The 17,364-nt window shown below is 46.6% G+C and overlaps 1 protein-coding gene across 4 annotated transcripts in view; it reads right to left on the bottom strand.

Moving 5' to 3' along the window:
* Positions 1 to 2,482: 2,482 nt before the first annotated feature.
* VAV1 (vav guanine nucleotide exchange factor 1) overlaps positions 2,483 to 17,364 on the bottom strand; it is a gene marked incomplete at both ends in the record, with an annotated part of 51,195 nt that continues 36,313 nt past the window's right edge. For 2 of the 4 annotated variants that reach the window (XM_084251467.1, XM_084251469.1), the window contains 11 exons: positions 2,483 to 2,536; positions 4,192 to 4,343; positions 4,473 to 4,587; positions 6,681 to 6,768; positions 8,760 to 8,876; positions 11,356 to 11,387; positions 14,928 to 14,993; positions 15,319 to 15,455; positions 16,932 to 16,977; positions 17,146 to 17,168; positions 17,253 to 17,350. In XM_084251467.1, coding sequence (XP_084107593.1) covers positions 2,483 to 2,536; positions 4,192 to 4,343; positions 4,473 to 4,587; positions 6,681 to 6,768; positions 8,760 to 8,876; positions 11,356 to 11,387; positions 14,928 to 14,993; positions 15,319 to 15,455; positions 16,932 to 16,977; positions 17,146 to 17,168; positions 17,253 to 17,350 — 928 coding nt within the window. The remainder of the gene's footprint in view (positions 2,537 to 4,191; positions 4,344 to 4,472; positions 4,588 to 6,680; positions 6,769 to 8,759; positions 8,877 to 11,355; positions 11,388 to 14,927; positions 14,994 to 15,318; positions 15,456 to 16,931; positions 16,978 to 17,145; positions 17,169 to 17,252; positions 17,351 to 17,364) is intronic. The other 2 variants (XM_084251470.1, XM_084251468.1) reach the window with 2 other exon arrangements.

Genomic DNA, 17,364 nt, shown 5'->3' with positions numbered 1-17,364 from the left:
TGCCTCTGTGGGTACGTGTTTCTGTTCATTTCTGTCTGCTTTTGGCATTTTGCAGGGTGGTCTTTGGGCTGAGGGTCTGTGGGTCCACACAGCCAGTTCTGTGCCTGTGTCTTGGAGTCACCTGCCCGCTGCTGGGGGTGGCATGTGCTTTCTGTCCGTGTCTTTGCGTCTGCTGCCCCGGCACCTGAAGGTGGGGGGGGCTTTCATACTGTGAGTTCCTATTTGTTGTATTTTCCCCTGGGGCGGTGGGGGCGGGGAGGGGGGGCTGTGTTTCTCCATGACAATCTGTAAGATTGTTTGGCCTGTTATGGGGGAGGTATCTTTATGTCATTCATTCATTCACTCCCTGGCATTCCTGAGCTGCCGCTTGCTGCTCACCCTGTGATATGCTGTCTGGACTGCATCGTGTCCAACCCTAACTCGTGTGTCAGCTTCCTCGCGCCCAGTGTCTCCCAAGTGACACTATTTAGAGATACAATCTTTGAAGAGGTAACTAAGCCAGAGTGAGGTAATTGAGTAATTAGGGTGTCCCCTGAGCCAGTGCGACTAGTGTCCTTGTAAGAAATGACACACAGACACACAGAACTGGAGAAGACACAGGGAAGAAGAAGGGGGCTGCCTACAGACCAAGGAGTGAGGCCTCAGAAGAAACCAGTCCTAACGCCTTGATCTTGGACTTCCGGCCTCCAGAGCTGTGAAGTGTCTGTGGTTTAAGCTCCCAGATAGGTGATGCATTGTTACGGCAGCCTGAGAGAGCAAATGTGCCAGTTTTTGTGACTGAATCAGGCACAGAACTGCTTGCAAAGTGCAGGCAACTTAACAGGGGACCCTCAGCATCAGTTGGCAGTTATAACACGGAGCTGCGGGTTTCATGCTTGGAGGACAGTGATGCTCAGGCCCCCGAGAATGAGTTCGTGACCTCGACCTCATCAACAGACAGCACCAGACAGCCCAAGCAGCCATCTTGGGTAAATCCCTGGGTGGCTAAGGGAGAGATGATGGGAGAGTCAGAGGCCCTCCTAGCCACAGACTCTTTGTGACTCCATTCCCTCCCCAGCATCCCCTTCCCAATTTCAGGGTCCTTCAAACATGGCAAACACTTCACACCAGACTCCAGGGGCCAGGTCCTGCACCTGGCAAGGTGCACAAGGCTGCCTGGGTACTGGCTTACCTGAGGTCAGGAAGAGAACTCGGATATACTAAAGTCCCTACCCCCCCTGGAGTGATGACTAAGAGGGTGACTTCACACTTATGAGGTCACAAACTAATCCTGTCCCCTTGTACAGTTCTCATCTTTCTGCATCAGGAAGGTGAAGTCACTTTCCCAACATGTTACAGCTAGTTTTATGGGTGGAGCAGGCCTGGGGATCCTCCTGCAGCCCTGGCCTTGAACTTCTACTGCCCAGGAAGTTGGCTTTGAGATGGCTTGGGAGAATGAAATGGATTGTCAGTACTAACCACACCAGGATAGTAGCCAGGACTGTCCGGGAAGACCAGGAGGTAGAGCCCCCCCCCCCCACCAGGCCAGTAGCCTGCAGGCCCCAGGAAGGGCATGGAAAATGCAGGAGGCGACAAGGAAGCAGTGACATCTCCAAAGGCAGCGGTGAGACAGAAGATAGCCATGGAGGCACGGCCGTCTCCCCAACGCCCCTGTGCAGAGCCCCTGGAATTTAAACATAATCTTTTTTTTTAAGATTTATTTATTTGTGCATGCAAGAACTGGGGGACAGGCCAGAGGTGTGGGGGGTGAGAGGATTCACCAGAGACAGAGTGGGGAACAGAACAGGCAGATTGACCGAAATACACTGCTGAGGGGAGCAGCGGGCGAGACAGGAGAGGTCTGCTGCGCCATGTGGGTCTCTCTCTGGCCGGCAGGGATCAAACTCGTGCCGCAAGGCTGCAGATTGCCTCACAGTGTGGCGCTCAACCCCTTGTGCCACCAGGGAGGCCCTAAACATAATCTTGGGGGAACGGGCTGAGGAACCCAGACCACATAGATAGAGATTCTACCGCTCAGCACAACTGGAGGGGCTCCAAGGAGTACCGCAGTCCTACCACAGGAAAACGAATATGATCGAAATCTGTGAGTGTAAAATTCTTTCTTGCTACATGGGAACCCCATGTCCTTCTTTGGGTCTTATTTTAAATGGCAGGGGAGCGATAAAGCTGGAGGCCTGGAGTTGGCGAGTGGATTTTTGTCTGTGCCCAGGATCCCTCTCCTGTCTTTCCCCTCCTGGGCCCTCCAATAACACCAGCGGCTCTGTGCATCATTTTATTAAAGTCCTCACCTTCCCGACAGGACCCAGGAAGGCAATATAAATTAATTCTGAGTGGTTCTCAACCCAGGAGCCCCGCCAACTGGATGCTGGCCTCCTCAGTTCATCTTGGACTCGGCCTGCTGGGACTGTCCAGGCCCCGGCCCAGCTGTCTTTCATCTGGGCACAGGACCTGGAGGCTCGACACTCTCCCAGCATGCCAAGGCTCAGCAGTATTCAGAATAGTCCTCCTCCACGTAGTTGGAAGGGAACCAACCCACCTGCAAAGAGATGAAGAAGTGATCAGAGCAGCCTCAACACAGTCTCTCCACCCCAGTACCTTTGCACCTGCCACACTTTTACCTGGAACCACATTCACCAGATAAACACGCAGAAGACCTCTGCCTCTCCTGCAGTCTGCTATTCACATGTCACTTTATCAGTAAGGACTTCCTAACCACCCTATTTAAAACTCCAAACCCCACGCATCCAATAGTCCCTAGCCTCTTTTCCACCCTGTTTTTCTCCGTAGCATTTATCACTATCTGATTAACTGTAGATGTTACTTATGGGTTTGTAATCTTTTTAGACATACAGACATACACACACACTCTCTCTCAATATGAACTCCACGAGGTGGGGATGTTTCTGTCCTACTTACCACTGTGTCCCTAGAGCCTAGACTAGTTCCTGACACACAGTGAATACTTCATAAAATATTTGTTGAAAGGATGAATGAATAGATGGATGATGGTGAGGTAGATAGATACACAGACAGACAGACAGGTGGGTGAATACTTTACAGCTCAGACTTTACTAAAGTAACCCCCAAAGGCTCTCTTAAACTCCACCTGTCCTCCACTATACACCCTTCACCCTCCACATTTCTTAACAAAATCGTTCACCTAACTAATTATTCAGATCATTTTTTCATGTTTTCGCCAGTAGAATGTAAGGTCCTAACCAGTGTCCTTGTCTTCATTTTACATATGTTTTTGAGAAACCATTATAAATGAGGGAATATTCTAGAGGCTAGGTTCATCAGCAGATGAGACAAAGATGTATCCGCCATTATGAGACTAAAGTAAGAACAGGCAGAAACAGACTTTCCTGAAGAATGTTGAGGTCCCTCTCAATGGTCCAAAATGAGCCAGGCAAAAGAACATAAAAGGCAAGAGTGGTTAGTCCCAGCTCTGCCAATCCATGCACTTAATATTTCTTGAGAACCTACTATGTGCCAGGCACTGTTCCCAGCACTTGTGATATTGCAGTGAACAAGTTAGACATCAGTCCCTCCCTTAGGGCTCCCCAAACATGCCCAGTAACTCTTTCAGCCCAGGGCCTTTACATGGGCTGCCCCTCTGCCTGGACTATTTCCCCTGCCCCCTCTATAACTGCTTTACCTGGTTAACTTCACTTGCCCCTCAGCAACTAGCTTGGCCTCTCTTTCTGCCCCACTCCCAAGGTGGGGCAGAGGCTCCCCCAAGGCTCCAGGTTGCCCTGTGATTTCCCATCACAATATTGACCATGACCATTGTGACTGTTTGGCTATAGGTCTATTCTCACTAGACTGTGAGTTTCCTATTATATTGCACTCACTTTTGTCTCCTCGGTACCTGACATTCTACTGGCGAAAACGTGAAAAAATGATCTGAATAATTAGTTAGGTGAGCGGTTTTGTTAAGAAGTATGGAGGGGGAAGGGTGTGTACTGGGGGACAGGTGGGGCTTAAGAGATTGCCCAGCTCACAGTAGGTGCTCAGTAAATAAAAGCAAGTTGAATAAGTTTAAGAAGCCTCCATGTCTCTTACCCCACTGTAGCCAGGGAAGACCTCCATGTGACCCGGTCCTCACCTGCTCTATCCCATAATTCCAGTGTAGCCCCACTATGGCCAGATCATCCCCAGGCCTCGCCCACATTGCTCCCTCCCACTCACCCTGCCATAGATCTCTCCTCGCCACCAGCCTTGTTGTCCCTTCTTGCTAAGGATCTTGATGATGTCGCCTTCCTTGAGGGACAGCTCTGATCGGTCCCGGGCACAGAAGTCGTAGCGGGCTTTGGCTGTGCCGAAATACTTGAGGCTCCCCACTGTGTAAGGGAGACAGAGCAGAGATGGGAAAAGGGCCAGAAAGATACCCCCAATGGGTGGCGCCCCCAAACTTTCCCTCCAGTATGGTTAGGAGCTGGGCCCAAAGGCCCTGGCCAGAGAGCTCCTACCTGGAGGCTTGCTGATGGCTCTTCTTTCGGGTTCCTTGAAGGGGAACTGCAGGGTGGTGTCTAAGGACTTGAAGCAATCCTTCAGGGAGTTCTGTTGGTAAAAGTCCACTAGCTCCTGGAAGGGGGACAGTGCAGATGTTATCCTGGTAAAGCAGCCCACGGTGGGGCAGGGCGGGAAGGAAGCACACCCAGCTCCTCAGGTACTGCAAGCCCCCTTCTGTCGCCCTGGCAAGCGGCTCCATGAATGTGCCCCATGATGGAAGCTCATTCTCTTCCTGGCCCAGGACCATGTCATGGGGGAAGAAACCACATTGCCTAAGTCAGTTTTCCTAACAGCCAATTCACTTCATGATAAATTTACCAAATAATTAACTTGTATGATGACCAGGTCACCAAAATCACCCACCCCCGGCCCCGACACACACATACACTCTGGGCATCTGGAGCCTTATTTTTATAATGAATTATAACAATATTAAATAAACAAAGATCATAAAAATCTAATAATCCTGAGAGATGAACATGCCCATGGCTCCCCTCTATAAAAGGGGATAAATTGCATCATAGAGAGCTGAGTGCCCAGTCCAGGCAGACCCAGGAGTCAACCCCAAAGGAGACAGCAGAGCAGCAGCGAACAGTTGGTTTCTGTAATAAGAATGATCTGGGTTCAGGGTTTCTAGATTTGTGATGCTTGTGAACATTTCTTCCACAAATGCTCAAGCCTGTTCTAATAGTGGGGAAACAAACAAGCAAGTTGAAATTAAGCGACATTCTGCAAAACAGAATGTCGTGTACTTTGGAGTTCTAGGCTCCGTAACTGCCAATATTATCAAAGAGAAAAAAAAATACATAAAAGACCAGGGAACTACTGCAAAGTAAATGAGAGTAAGAGGATAAAAAATAATGCATATCCTGAGGGTAGGGGGAGAACAGCTATAAAGTGACATAATTGGGGCAATTGGGGAGTTTATATTAAATAATAATAAGGTTATGTAATAAGTAATAATTTTGCATCGATGTTCAATTTCCTTAATATGATAATTATTCTGTGATGAGATACAAGGATGTCTTGGTTCTTTGAATATTCTTTGTCTTGGCCAAAATATTTATGGATAATGAATCACAATGCCTGTAACTTTCAAATGATGCAGAATAAGTGTCTGCGTGTGTGTGTGTGTGTGTGTGTGTGTGTGTGTGGAGAGAGAGGCATGTTAAAAAAAAAGACTAGTGACACAAAATAAATCTCCATGAAAAGTTCACAGATGTTCATTACACTATTCTAGTAGATTTTTTGAAATTTTTCAGAAATAAGAAATGGGTGGGGGAAATTTGGGAAAGAAAAAGTGTGCATGGAATGAATTAATAGTGCCTACTCTTCCTAGGGAGTCGAAGATTCATTAAGGATTAAGTGAAATCAGAGACATCCTCTTCCCTGCAAAATAATGAAGATATATACATACATACATATATATAGATATCCAGAAAACCCAGAATTATATATATACATATATATATATATATATATACACACACACACACACACACATATACAGCCACTGCAGCACGAGTTCGATCCCCGGGCGGGGAGCTGACCCGCATGGCACAGCAGACCTCTCCTGTCTCACCCACTGCTCCCCTCAGCAGTATATTTCAGTAGATCTGCCTATTCTGTTCCCCACTCTGTCTCTGGTGAATCTTTGGCCTGTACCCCAGTTTTTGTATGCATAAATAAATAAATCTTTTTTTAAAATAAAAAAGATACATAGACCATGGGTAAGATCCATGTGCTTCATACTGATGGGCACCAAAGCAAGACACCAAAGCAGCAAAAACATTGGAAAGGCCACTGAATATTCATTCAGTGAAATGATCACCAAACAGTAAACAGGGTCTTGAACCCTGACAAGAATAGGGCTTCTGCTAGTCTACAGGACTAGATGTAGTTTGTCTGACCCATCTGTGAGATGGGAGCTCAGCAAGGCCACTGAGGGATTAACCTGAGTCCTGTCTGTATAACGTGCCTGTTGTTCAGCAAATGCTCTGAATAACTCACTGCTGCTGCTCTTCCTCTCACTGTCATCAGGTGAATGAGTGTAAGGCCAGTTGCTCTATAGCATCTTGGAGGAGGCTGCTGTGAGTTTAAGGATGGAGAGATCTTTGGGTGAGTCCTGCCAAGATAGTCAAAGTCTGGGCCCTTATGGTCCTTACCACAAGCCCGCGGAAAGCCTTCTTCTCTGTGATCCGGTAGAGTCCTTCCGCTGTCATGATTTTAATGTGCTTGACCTCAACATTATACCTGGAAGCAGGGAAAGAGAGGGCCAGATGGTACTTGAGCCCTGAGTCTGGAATTCAGGCTCTTCCCCTGCCAAGTCTCAAGCCCAGGCTCCTGCCCAACTGTGGAGGAAGAATTGTGGCCACTTTAGGGAGGGAGCAACCACTGAAGCCCAAAGACTGAGGCTGCCTCCTGCTGCCCCCAGAAGCTCCCCTTCTCAGGGACCCTTACTCTAGGCCTTCTCACTTTTTCCTGACTTCCTCTAATTTCATCTTTTCTGACTCATCAAGTTGTTGAAAGTCAAAAAGATGTTGTAAAGAAAGCAGTGTTCTAGAATAGATAAGGCAAGATCCCCACTTCCACCAATATGTGGTCCACAGAATCTAAAGGATATGAGAAAAAAGATGCATTTCCATCAATGTGGTAGTCACAGAATAGGACTCATTTCCACCAATATGGCGGACCACAGACTAGAAAGGAGATAGGAGGACACATCTATTTTTGTCAATATGGCAGACCACTGAACAAAAAGGTATTGGAGGAGATGCCCACTTCTGCCATTATGGTGGAGGCATCCATTTCCACCAACATGGTGGCAGGTCACAGGCCAGAAAGAACAAGGAAGGGATATATCCACTTCCACTAGCATGAGGGACTACAGATCAAGAAGGGGGTGGGAAGAGACATTTACTTCTGCCAATATGGAGAACTAGATAACCAAAAACCCTCCTGCTATGGAAAATTGCTAGAAATGCAGTGGGGGGAAAAATTGCTGAGCTCCTAAAAATGTGTGGAAATCCCCAGAGGTCAAAAATAAGGATGAAACTAAACACCGGAGAGTAAGCTGCTACCCTAAGGGGGATGTTGATATTGGTAACCAAGGATCTCACGGAGATACTTAAGATAAGTTACTGGGAGGGTGGGGAGTTGGCTCTGGAACTCCCCCAGACCCTACAGACTGGAATAGCAAAAAGGACACCCTCAGGAGAACAGTGACTTAGAAGAACCATTAACTAGGGGAGCAGGACCACAAGAAAGCGTGTCCACTCAGACCCAGAACAGGAAAGTCCCCCTTAGAAGTGCTGGGAACACACAGCAGCCTCAGGACATGCCGAAGCGCCTGCCTGATGTAGGAGACAGGATGGCATCTGCCTGGTTATCCATCTCCCTGAAAACAGAAAATCTCCAGTGGTCCGGGAGGAGGGGGCAGCCTTGTCACCCTGGCCCAGGGCTCCGAGGTCTGTCCCCAGTGCCTGGGGAAATGAACCCTGACACACTCCTTTTTCTTCACATCGCAAACTTCTCTCTTCTGTTCTCTCTCCCCCTTTCTAGAAACTATAAATGGAATGACCAGAAGTCAGGTTCCTATTGTGAGCACCCCCGCGGTGCTGCACATGTTATTAAAGTGTCTCTCTCTTGCTGGTCTCTCTGGTGTCTGTTTAATTACTGTCCAGCCCCTAGAGGTACAAGAATAGTGGGCGACGAGCTTCCTCCCCAAGGAGCGCATGTCTTCCGGCCTGCCTTCACCTAGTTTTGGGGTTTGCACTTAAACCACCTGTGTTCTCAGGGAAACAGGACTTTTTTTTTTTTTTACCCAAAAATATGTTAACCTGAAAAGGAATTGAACCTGTGGGTGAGCTCAACAAAACAAAGGTAAAACCTCTGGAGAAACAGGCAGTCAAGCAATCCCCATGGTGAAAGGCATCCTTTTAGGACAAGACAAAATCACAAAACCCGAGGGAAGAAGTCACCTGAGCAAGAAGTTGCCATGAACCAGCGCCTTCGGGCCCCGAGCAAGGGCCTTTCTGCAACTCCGGGAGAAGGTTAAGCGCCTCTCCCAGCCTCCCTGGCACCCCATCTTTCTTACGGACTGTCAGTCAATGAAAATAATAATAGCACTAAAACACCAGGACCTCAGGCAACTGCCCTGAGGCTGGCTCCCTCCTCCCCAGGCACCGCGGGGTGGGGCCGCGGGGGGGGGGGGGGGGGGAGACAGGTCGGGAGGGAGGGATTACTTAATGCTGATGGCAAATTCCGCCGCGTCCTTCACCCTCTGCCGCACCAGGAAGGTGCCGTCCGAGCGGTTGGCGAGGATGCTCTCGGCGCCGGCGCGCTCCATGGGCCCAGCGTACCTGCGGGGACACCTGCGTCAGGTGCGCACAGCCCCGCCCGAGCCCGCGCCGAGGCCACCCCCGCCCCATCCCTGTGATTTTTTTTTTTAAAGATTTATTTATTATTTAACTTTGCGTAGAAAAACTGGGTGCAGGTCAGAGGCGCAGAGGGGCGAGAGGATTCGCCAGAGACAGAGTTGGGGGCACAGCAGGTGCATCCACGGAAATACGCTCCACGGGGGCGCGGTGAGGGGAACAGGAGGGGTCTGCTGCGCCTTGTGGGTCACTCCCTGGCCGGGGACCGAACCCAGGCTGCTGCGGAGGGCCTATGCGGTGGTAGTGCTGAGACTTAACCCCTGGGCCACCAAGGAGGCCCCCCCTGTGATTTTTTTGTTGTTGTTGTTTAAGTTGGTTGCAGCCTGGATCCAACAGCCACTTCAGTGGCTCCTTTGATCATTTTATGGTCGTTAATTTCTCCATATTTTAAAAGTGAGTGCAAGAAAAATCCACGACTAACAAAATGTCAACATTTTTTAAAGGATCAGATCTAACCCTGGTGACCTCCCGCTCCAAGCCCTGCGGCAACCTTATTTACAAGTTTTTTTTTTTCTTCTTATCAGGGATTTGGGGACCTTGATTTTTTTTTAATAGAGCATTAATACATTTTGGATCTCGACGCCTACGTCGTCCGCATCGCTTCAACCTTGCACCCAAAGGGAGTGTCTCCTCTCCTCACCCCTGCCCAGGAGTCCATCCCACAGGTGAGGCGGGGCGGGCACACCCTCCGGAGGCCCCAGTTTGAATCCTGGACCCGCCACTTCGTTCCTTTGTAAGCTCAGAAATTGATTTTGCCACTCAGCGCCCCAATTTCCTCTTCTTTTTATGAGGAAGATAAAACTGCCCGCCACAGAGGGATGTTTTTGTCAAGCGGCAGTAACGCAGGGGAAGCAACGCAGGGGAAGCATCGCCCCGGGCAGGGGTGGGGAGGCAGAGACTTGGAGCCCGGCCCACGTGGGCGGGAATCCCTCCTCCTTCCCTTGCTCGCTGTACAACGTGGGACAAATCACTGCCTGTTCTCTGTGCCTCTGTTTCCTCCACTGCATTAAGGGAGTCAGAATACACCTACTGCAGAGGGCGATTAGGAGGGTTAGTGAGCTGGGTGAGGCCTGCGGCAGGCTACAGGCTCCCAAGCGCATTGGGTCTCAGATGCTGCGGGTTGTAAAGGGCTCCAGTCTTTTGCATGAATTAAAAAAATCACTGGTCCAACCACTATGGGGAGCTGTGTGGAGAGTCCTCAACCTGCTAAAGATGGAGCTTCCATATGATCCAGCAATTCCACTCCTAGGAATTTACCCGGAGAACACAGAAACATTAATTCAAAAGGGCACCTGCACCCCTATGTTTATAGCAGCACTATTTACAATAGCTAAGCTATGGAAACAACCCAAATGCCCAAAAATAGATGACTGGATCAAGAAGATGTGGCACATATACACCATGGAATATTACTCAGCAATCAAAAAAGAGAAACTCATGCAATTTGCAGCAACATGGATGGAGCTGGAAGGGATCATGCTCAGCGAAATAAGCCAGAAAAAAAAAAAGAAAAATACCAGATGGTCTCACTCATAGCAGGAATTTAGAAAACCTAAATAAGGGACCAGGAAAAAGACTAATTATAATAAAGTAAAAATCAAAATCAACAAGCAACTATAAACCAGAGTCACACTACAGGGTGGGGGGGAGGGAGCAGGATCAAAACCAGGGGGGTGGGAATTGTATGGGGACTATAACCAAGATGAAAAGGCATACATTGTGCAAAAATGATGTAAAAATATATATAATTAAAAAATAATAAATTAGTTAAATTTTTTTTAAAAAATTTAAAAAAATCGAGGCCCCTAAAATTAGAAGACTGTACTCCAGTGATTGTAAGAACCATTCTAAATGTCAGAGATGTTAAAACATGAAAAAATGTGCCATTTTAGAATTGATGAAATGTGGTAACTGCTGGTGCTAACAAAAACAGCTAGTAAAGGTCTTACTGTGTGCTAGACATTGGACTAAGCGCCCAACAGGTAGCTCACTAAAGCCTCATAACCACCTTGGGAAGGGACGCTGTTAGTATTTTCCAGAGAGGAATGCTGAGGCACAGAGAAACTGAGTCACTGGCCCAAGGTCACACAGCTGCTAACTGCTGGAGTAAGGATTTGAACCCAGGTCAGTGGGCTCCAGAGGCAACACTGCCAACTTCCACCAATATGATGCAGTGGGGTCTCAAAAAGGGAAGGGGATGCCAGCCCAGTGAGACCCTAATCTCCCAAGGTTGGGGACATGGTTTGTCTGCTGTCTCCTCAACAGCCCAGGGCTGCACCCAGCTGTCAAAGCCCAGGGCTTGAAGAATGAACTACCGATTGGTTTGGAGGTGGTTCCCATCTCCAGCCTGGGCAACCACCCCTGAGGTCCCCAAAATGAAAACAAGAAAGGTGTTTCTACTCACCAGAGATGAACAGACAGGTCCTGAGGGGGACCCTGGGGACAGAGACAAGGCCCAAACTTAGGGCAAATAGCCCAACTTGGCAACAGACTGGAAGTCGCACCACTCACTCACTCACTCACTCATTCTCTCACTCCACCACCACTCGGGAGTGTCTACTGTGACAGGCACCATCTTCCTGGGAATACAGCCCAAGACCTGATGGGAGAGACTGCCCATTATCACATTAGTCAGGGGATGCCTTGCCAGCTGTTTTTGCATGCCCTTCAAGCTAAGAACGGTTTTTTACAATGTTAATGGTTGACAAAAAGCAAAAGAAGTAGCATATTTCCTGGCATGTGAGGATTCCATGAAATTCACATGTCAGGGCCCATATGTTCAGCTCTGTTAGAACATAGTAATTTATGGCTCATCTACGGCTGCTTTGGCAGGGGACGTCTACACTTCTATGGCAGGGTTGAGTAGTCCACAAGGAATGGTCTGATCCTGGAAGCTCAAAACATTTACTCTGTGTTTATTTACAGAAAAAGTTTGCCAATCACTGATGGAAATAAATGGGCAAGTGCTTGCTTCTAAAACTTCACACCCATTAGGGTGGCTGCTGAAGAAAGGAAGCGAAAGAGGGCAGGGAGGGACAGAAGGAAGGACAGAAGGATGGACAGACAGACAAGTGGAAAGAAGGAAGGGGGGTAAGGAAAGAAGGAAATGAAAATCACAAGTGTGGGCCAAGGGATGGAGAAACTGGAGCCCATTGGAATGTAAAATGGTGTAGTCGCTGCGAAGAACAAATGGAAGTTCCTCAAAAATTTAAAAATAGTGTCACCACATGACCTACAAGTCCACTTCTGATTGTGTACCCAGAAGCATGGAAAACAGGAACCCACAGAGACATTTGCACACCAATGTCCATGACAGCATTGTTCACAAAAGCAAGAGGTGGAAGCAACCCCAAGAGCCCATTCACAAGTGATGGATAAACAAAACGGGGTCCATCCACACCAGGAACATTACTCAGCCTTGCAGGGAAGGAAATCCCGACACATTCTACAACGCCCTTGAGAACATGGTGCTCAGTGAAATAAACCAAGCACAGGAAGACAAAGACTATATGATTTCACGCATAAGAGGTCCCTAGAGGAGTCAAATCCATAGACAGACAGTACAGAGGGGGGTGCTGGTGCTGGAGCGGAGAGGGTGGGGTTAGTGTTTAATGAGGACAGTTTCAGTTTCGAAAGATGAAAGTCTTGGAGTTGGATGGTGGTGAAGACTGCGCCACGTACTTACTGCCACTGTCTACTCACACAGTAGTTGAAAGGGTCAACTTCATGTTAACACATTTTAGCATAATTTTAAATAATAGTAAAAAGAATATGAAAAACCACTACCTCTATCTAGTTCCAAAGCATTGCTCTAAAGAAAGCCAATGCCCATTGCCTGTAAAGGAGTTAACCCCAATCCCCCCACATCCAGCACCTGAACACCACCAATTTGCACCAATATGGATTTACCTACTTTAGATAGTTCATATAAATGGAATTATTGCAAAAGGGACACAATACCACTGCAGCATACACTTTAAAATAGTTCATTCTGTGTTGGGCAAATTTCTCCTCAATTCTTTAAAGGAAGAAAAAATGAAATGTTCTATGTACAGTGATAAGGAAGTATCCCAGGATGTATTCAGCATGGGGGGCAGGGAAGAGCCAAGCTGCAAGATAGTGATTAAACCTTATAAATAAACTGCGAGGGAAATGAGAACCTATATTTGCACCCACTTGTATTTTCATTAAAAAACTCCAGACAGACAAAGAAAAAACGTGAATAAAGTAATCTTGTAGGGTGGGTGGTGCTGGGAGCATGGGGCCTGGAATGGAAAGGCAAAGTGTCATTTTTTCTCTCTTTTCTCAGAGCCTTCATTGTCATGAGAGAGGAGGAAGCTAGCGTGGGTGTAGGGGAAGGCGGAAGTTGGGGAAATGTCCAGATCGTGGCTTCTGAATGCCACATCCCACAGAGAGGAGCAGAGCTCTTTGAAGAAATGGTTGATTCCAAGATGGGGGCAGGGACGGACCAGAGACAGCTGGTGTGGTGCTGGAAAATAAGGACAAGCTCCAATAATGATGAGGACATGTCAAAAGAACAGAAGAGTCGACCCGAAGGACCTCCTGCTTGCCAAGGCTGAGACAATTTAAAGACTCCAAAAGCATTTTCTGAGAGATAGAGGCCAACTAATTGATTAATCAATAGATAGAGAGGATACATAGAGACACACATATACAGGATGATAGATACAAAGATGATCATTAGACGCATGGTGATTGATTGATTGATATATCAATACACAGATGAGTGATATAAAAACACAGAGATACATAGCTGACTGATAGATGCACAGATATACACAGGTGAGGACACAGATGATCATTAGATACAATGATCATTGATTGACTGACACATATATGATTGATTGATAGGTATATATAAATAGACACAGATGCATAGAAGATAGTTAGATATAGAGATACATAGATGATTGTTAGGTAAATATATAGAAGACTGATTAACAGGTGGATACATACATAGACAATTGATAGATACATAGCTGATCAATACATAGATATACAGGTGATCATTAGCACATGATTGATAGATACATAAATATCAGATACATGGATGCTAGGTAGATGCCTAGTTAAGTAGGTATATTCACACCTACGTACACATACATAGATTACAAGAAATGACTCTTCCTTTCTAATGTTTCTGTAGAACATTAGCTAATAAATTTGGAAGGAATGATGGAGTGGAAACTCACTATATAACCTCATAGTGTAGGGAGCTCCAGACCACACAAAAAAAATCTGTAAAAGATGTTTTTTAAGAAAATTACAAAGTCGAAACACAGACTATGGATTAAATAATAGCATGATGTCAACAGAACCATCAGCATGCTAGGATTGTGTGAGAGAAGGTTTTCAGAAAGCATGTAGGGATATAGGGGAAATATGTCTGTAGACTGACTTTCAAATATTTCACGATTAGTAAATAATAAAAATTTTAAATAAAGGTTGCAGAGAAAGAGGTCAAACAGGACATGTCAATAACCAGTGAATCAGGGCTAAATTAGTGCATTATTCTCACTTCTCTGGCAGTCTGATATGATATAAAATTAAGGTGACAAAAATAGAGGGGGGTTTCCCTCTTCAGGCTCTGGTGTGGGTTATGACAGAGAGCGAAGGAACAGCTGAAGCTGGGGGAGAGTCGAAAAGATTGGAAGTCATCATAGTAAGCTAGGGAATTGGTGAGTGGACCACATGCAAAGAACAAGAGGCTGGCGGAGAAGGTTTTTAGGAAGGATGTAGGAATGAAGGGGAAATATGTCCATAAACAGACTTTTCAATGTTTTTAAAAATATCTGGTGGGCAAAGAGGTATGGCTGGGCATGACAACCCAGGACTCTAATCAGCGCCTGTGAAGGAAGTTGGAGACTAGCCAGCCTTCTGAAACCCTGCTCCTCCCTGTATGAGGGAGAAGACCTTCCTACGAGAATAAAGGGGGAAAAGACTTAAGGGACTCACATGCACGTAGGGCTTGACCCTGTTACAGGGAAACCAGCCAATTTCATTGGTAGATGTATTCCTGCCCTAAAATGGCGGGAGGGAAAGACATGAACAGAGAGGTTACCATATACCCACATAAGTGTGCATCTTTCTACCCAGTGGCTACTCCAGCTGTCCCTCCATCTCTCTTTGACCTAAATGGCCCAGAAAGGTACAACCAATATCAATTTCCTGGGAAAATGGTCAGCCCAAGAAATCCCTGTCTAAACCACCCTCTCCAGCATATCCTCCAGAGCAGTCTTCCCTTGCAGGAATTCAGTGGGTCCATGGCCCCTCTTCCCAAGGTCACCAACACCTACAACCCCATACTTGGGTCCTTCTTCATCACTCCCAGGGCCCCAGCCTGTACCTCCCACCAGCTCTGCTCGGCCTCAGCCTTGGTGAGCTCCACAATGTCTCCATGGCTGAGTCGCAGAAAAGGTCCAAGGGCTCCTGGTGGTGGAGGAAGCCCATAGTATTCCTGACACACCTCCATTTTGGGAAGGCCTGGAGAGGAGGAAAGGTAGTGGTATGATGTGATTAGTAGTCATGGATTTCCAAACCTGAGTCTCACCACCCACCAGGATGCCCCAAATTTTAAAAACTGACAATATTAAGTGATGACAGGGACATGGAACAACTGGAACTCTCCTACACTTTTGGTGGGGATCCACTTTGGAAAACCATTTGGCAGTACCTATAATACTAAAAGTCAATAAATTTCTACTGTGTGATTCAGCAATTCCTCTTTAGTATATAGTCATGCATCTTTTAATGACATTTTGGTCAACATGTATGAGAGTTGGTCCCAATAGGCTCTAGCATATAGCCTAAGTATGTAGTAGGTTATACCATGTAGGTTTGTGTAGTTACACTCTATCATGTTAGTATGACTAAATCACCTAAAGATGCATTTCTCAGACCACATCCCCATCATTAAGTGACACACGTCTGTACTCCCAAGAGAAATGAGAATACATGCTCACCAAAAGTAATAGCCTAGAATGTTCACAGCAAATTGATTATTGATTGCCAAAAACTGGTAAAGAACCAAATGTCGTCAATAAGATGGATGAACAGATCATGATATAAATACACTGTGGAACACCACACAGCAATGAAAAAGAGCAAATGTACTGGTACAGGCAACCACATCAATGAATCTCAAAAGCATGTACAATAAGCAAAGTCAGAAGTAGAAGTACATGCTGCCTGATTTCATTTTTATGAAGTTCAAGGACAGGCAAAACAAATTCAAAAGGATAGAGGTCAGATAACAGTTCTCTCTGGGAGTTTGGTGTGTACCAACTAGCAGAGAACATGACCAGCTGTGCTGTTCAATAAAACTCTCTGTGATGACAGAAATACTAAATAATCAGTATTGTTTCATATGGTAGCCATTAGCAAGAGGTGGCCACAGAACACTTGAAATGTGGCTAGTGTGACTGACTCCATGGATTTTTAAGGGTATTTAATTTTAATTAATTTAATTAATGTATATCAGACAGTGAAATTCCAAAGTAATGGAAATATTGTATACTTTGATCTGAGTGTTGGTTACATGGGCAGAAATTCACTGAGCCATCCACTTAAGATTTATTCACTTTAAACAAACAACCCAATCAATGAATGGGCAGAAGATCTGAACAGAGTTCACCAAAGGAGGTATCTATAAGATCAACAGATATAAGGGGAAATGTTCAACTTTTAATAAGGGAGATGCCACCAAAACAGTGAGGTATCAGCTTACACTATAAAAATGGCACATATTAAAAAGACCCCCAACAAAAAAATGCTGGAAAGGATACAGAGAGAGAGCAATGGTCTTAATACATTGGTGGTGGGTTCCTAGGACTGGAGTAAGTGCTTTAGAAGCAGGACATTATGTGGTCATTCATATAATTGTTCAGATCTGTCCCTAGGCCAGCACCACTGAAGCAAATACCTGATTTCTTCCTGCCCCACACAGCGATCCTGACTCACCCAGCTCATTCTTCTTTTTGTCCTGTGCCCTACGATGTAGCTTGTCCTGGAGAGAGAGACAGAGCAATCAGTCATGGCTACCCATTCTCTGGCCATTCTCAGTCCCTGTCTGAGCACCCAGTAAAGGACTATGCCCAATGCTGGGGTCTCCTGGGTCCTCTTCGCCTTACTCCCCATGGTTTTTCATGCACAGAAAGAAGCATGGAGGTCTTACCTTCTTCAGAGTCCCTGCAAAATCTGTGGGAGGGAAAAGGAAATAGTCAGGATGGGAAATCCCCCATACAGAACCAAGTCCGCCTCCCACCTCTCTCTCACTTGTACCTTGCCCAGGTCGGCCACACGGGGGAACCCTCCCCAGACACTCCTTGTGTGCAGGTGCCTTGCACCGATGACAACGGTAGCCCTGATAGAAAGTGCCTCTGGGATTCAGGGA

Source organism: Talpa europaea (assembly GCF_964194135.1).
Source record: "Talpa europaea genome assembly, chromosome: 12".
In the NCBI taxonomy this organism is placed as follows: domain Eukaryota; kingdom Metazoa; phylum Chordata; class Mammalia; order Eulipotyphla; family Talpidae; genus Talpa; species Talpa europaea.
The sequence above is the reverse complement of the archived record's forward strand: the minus strand, read 5'-3'. Positions and strand labels throughout refer to the sequence as shown.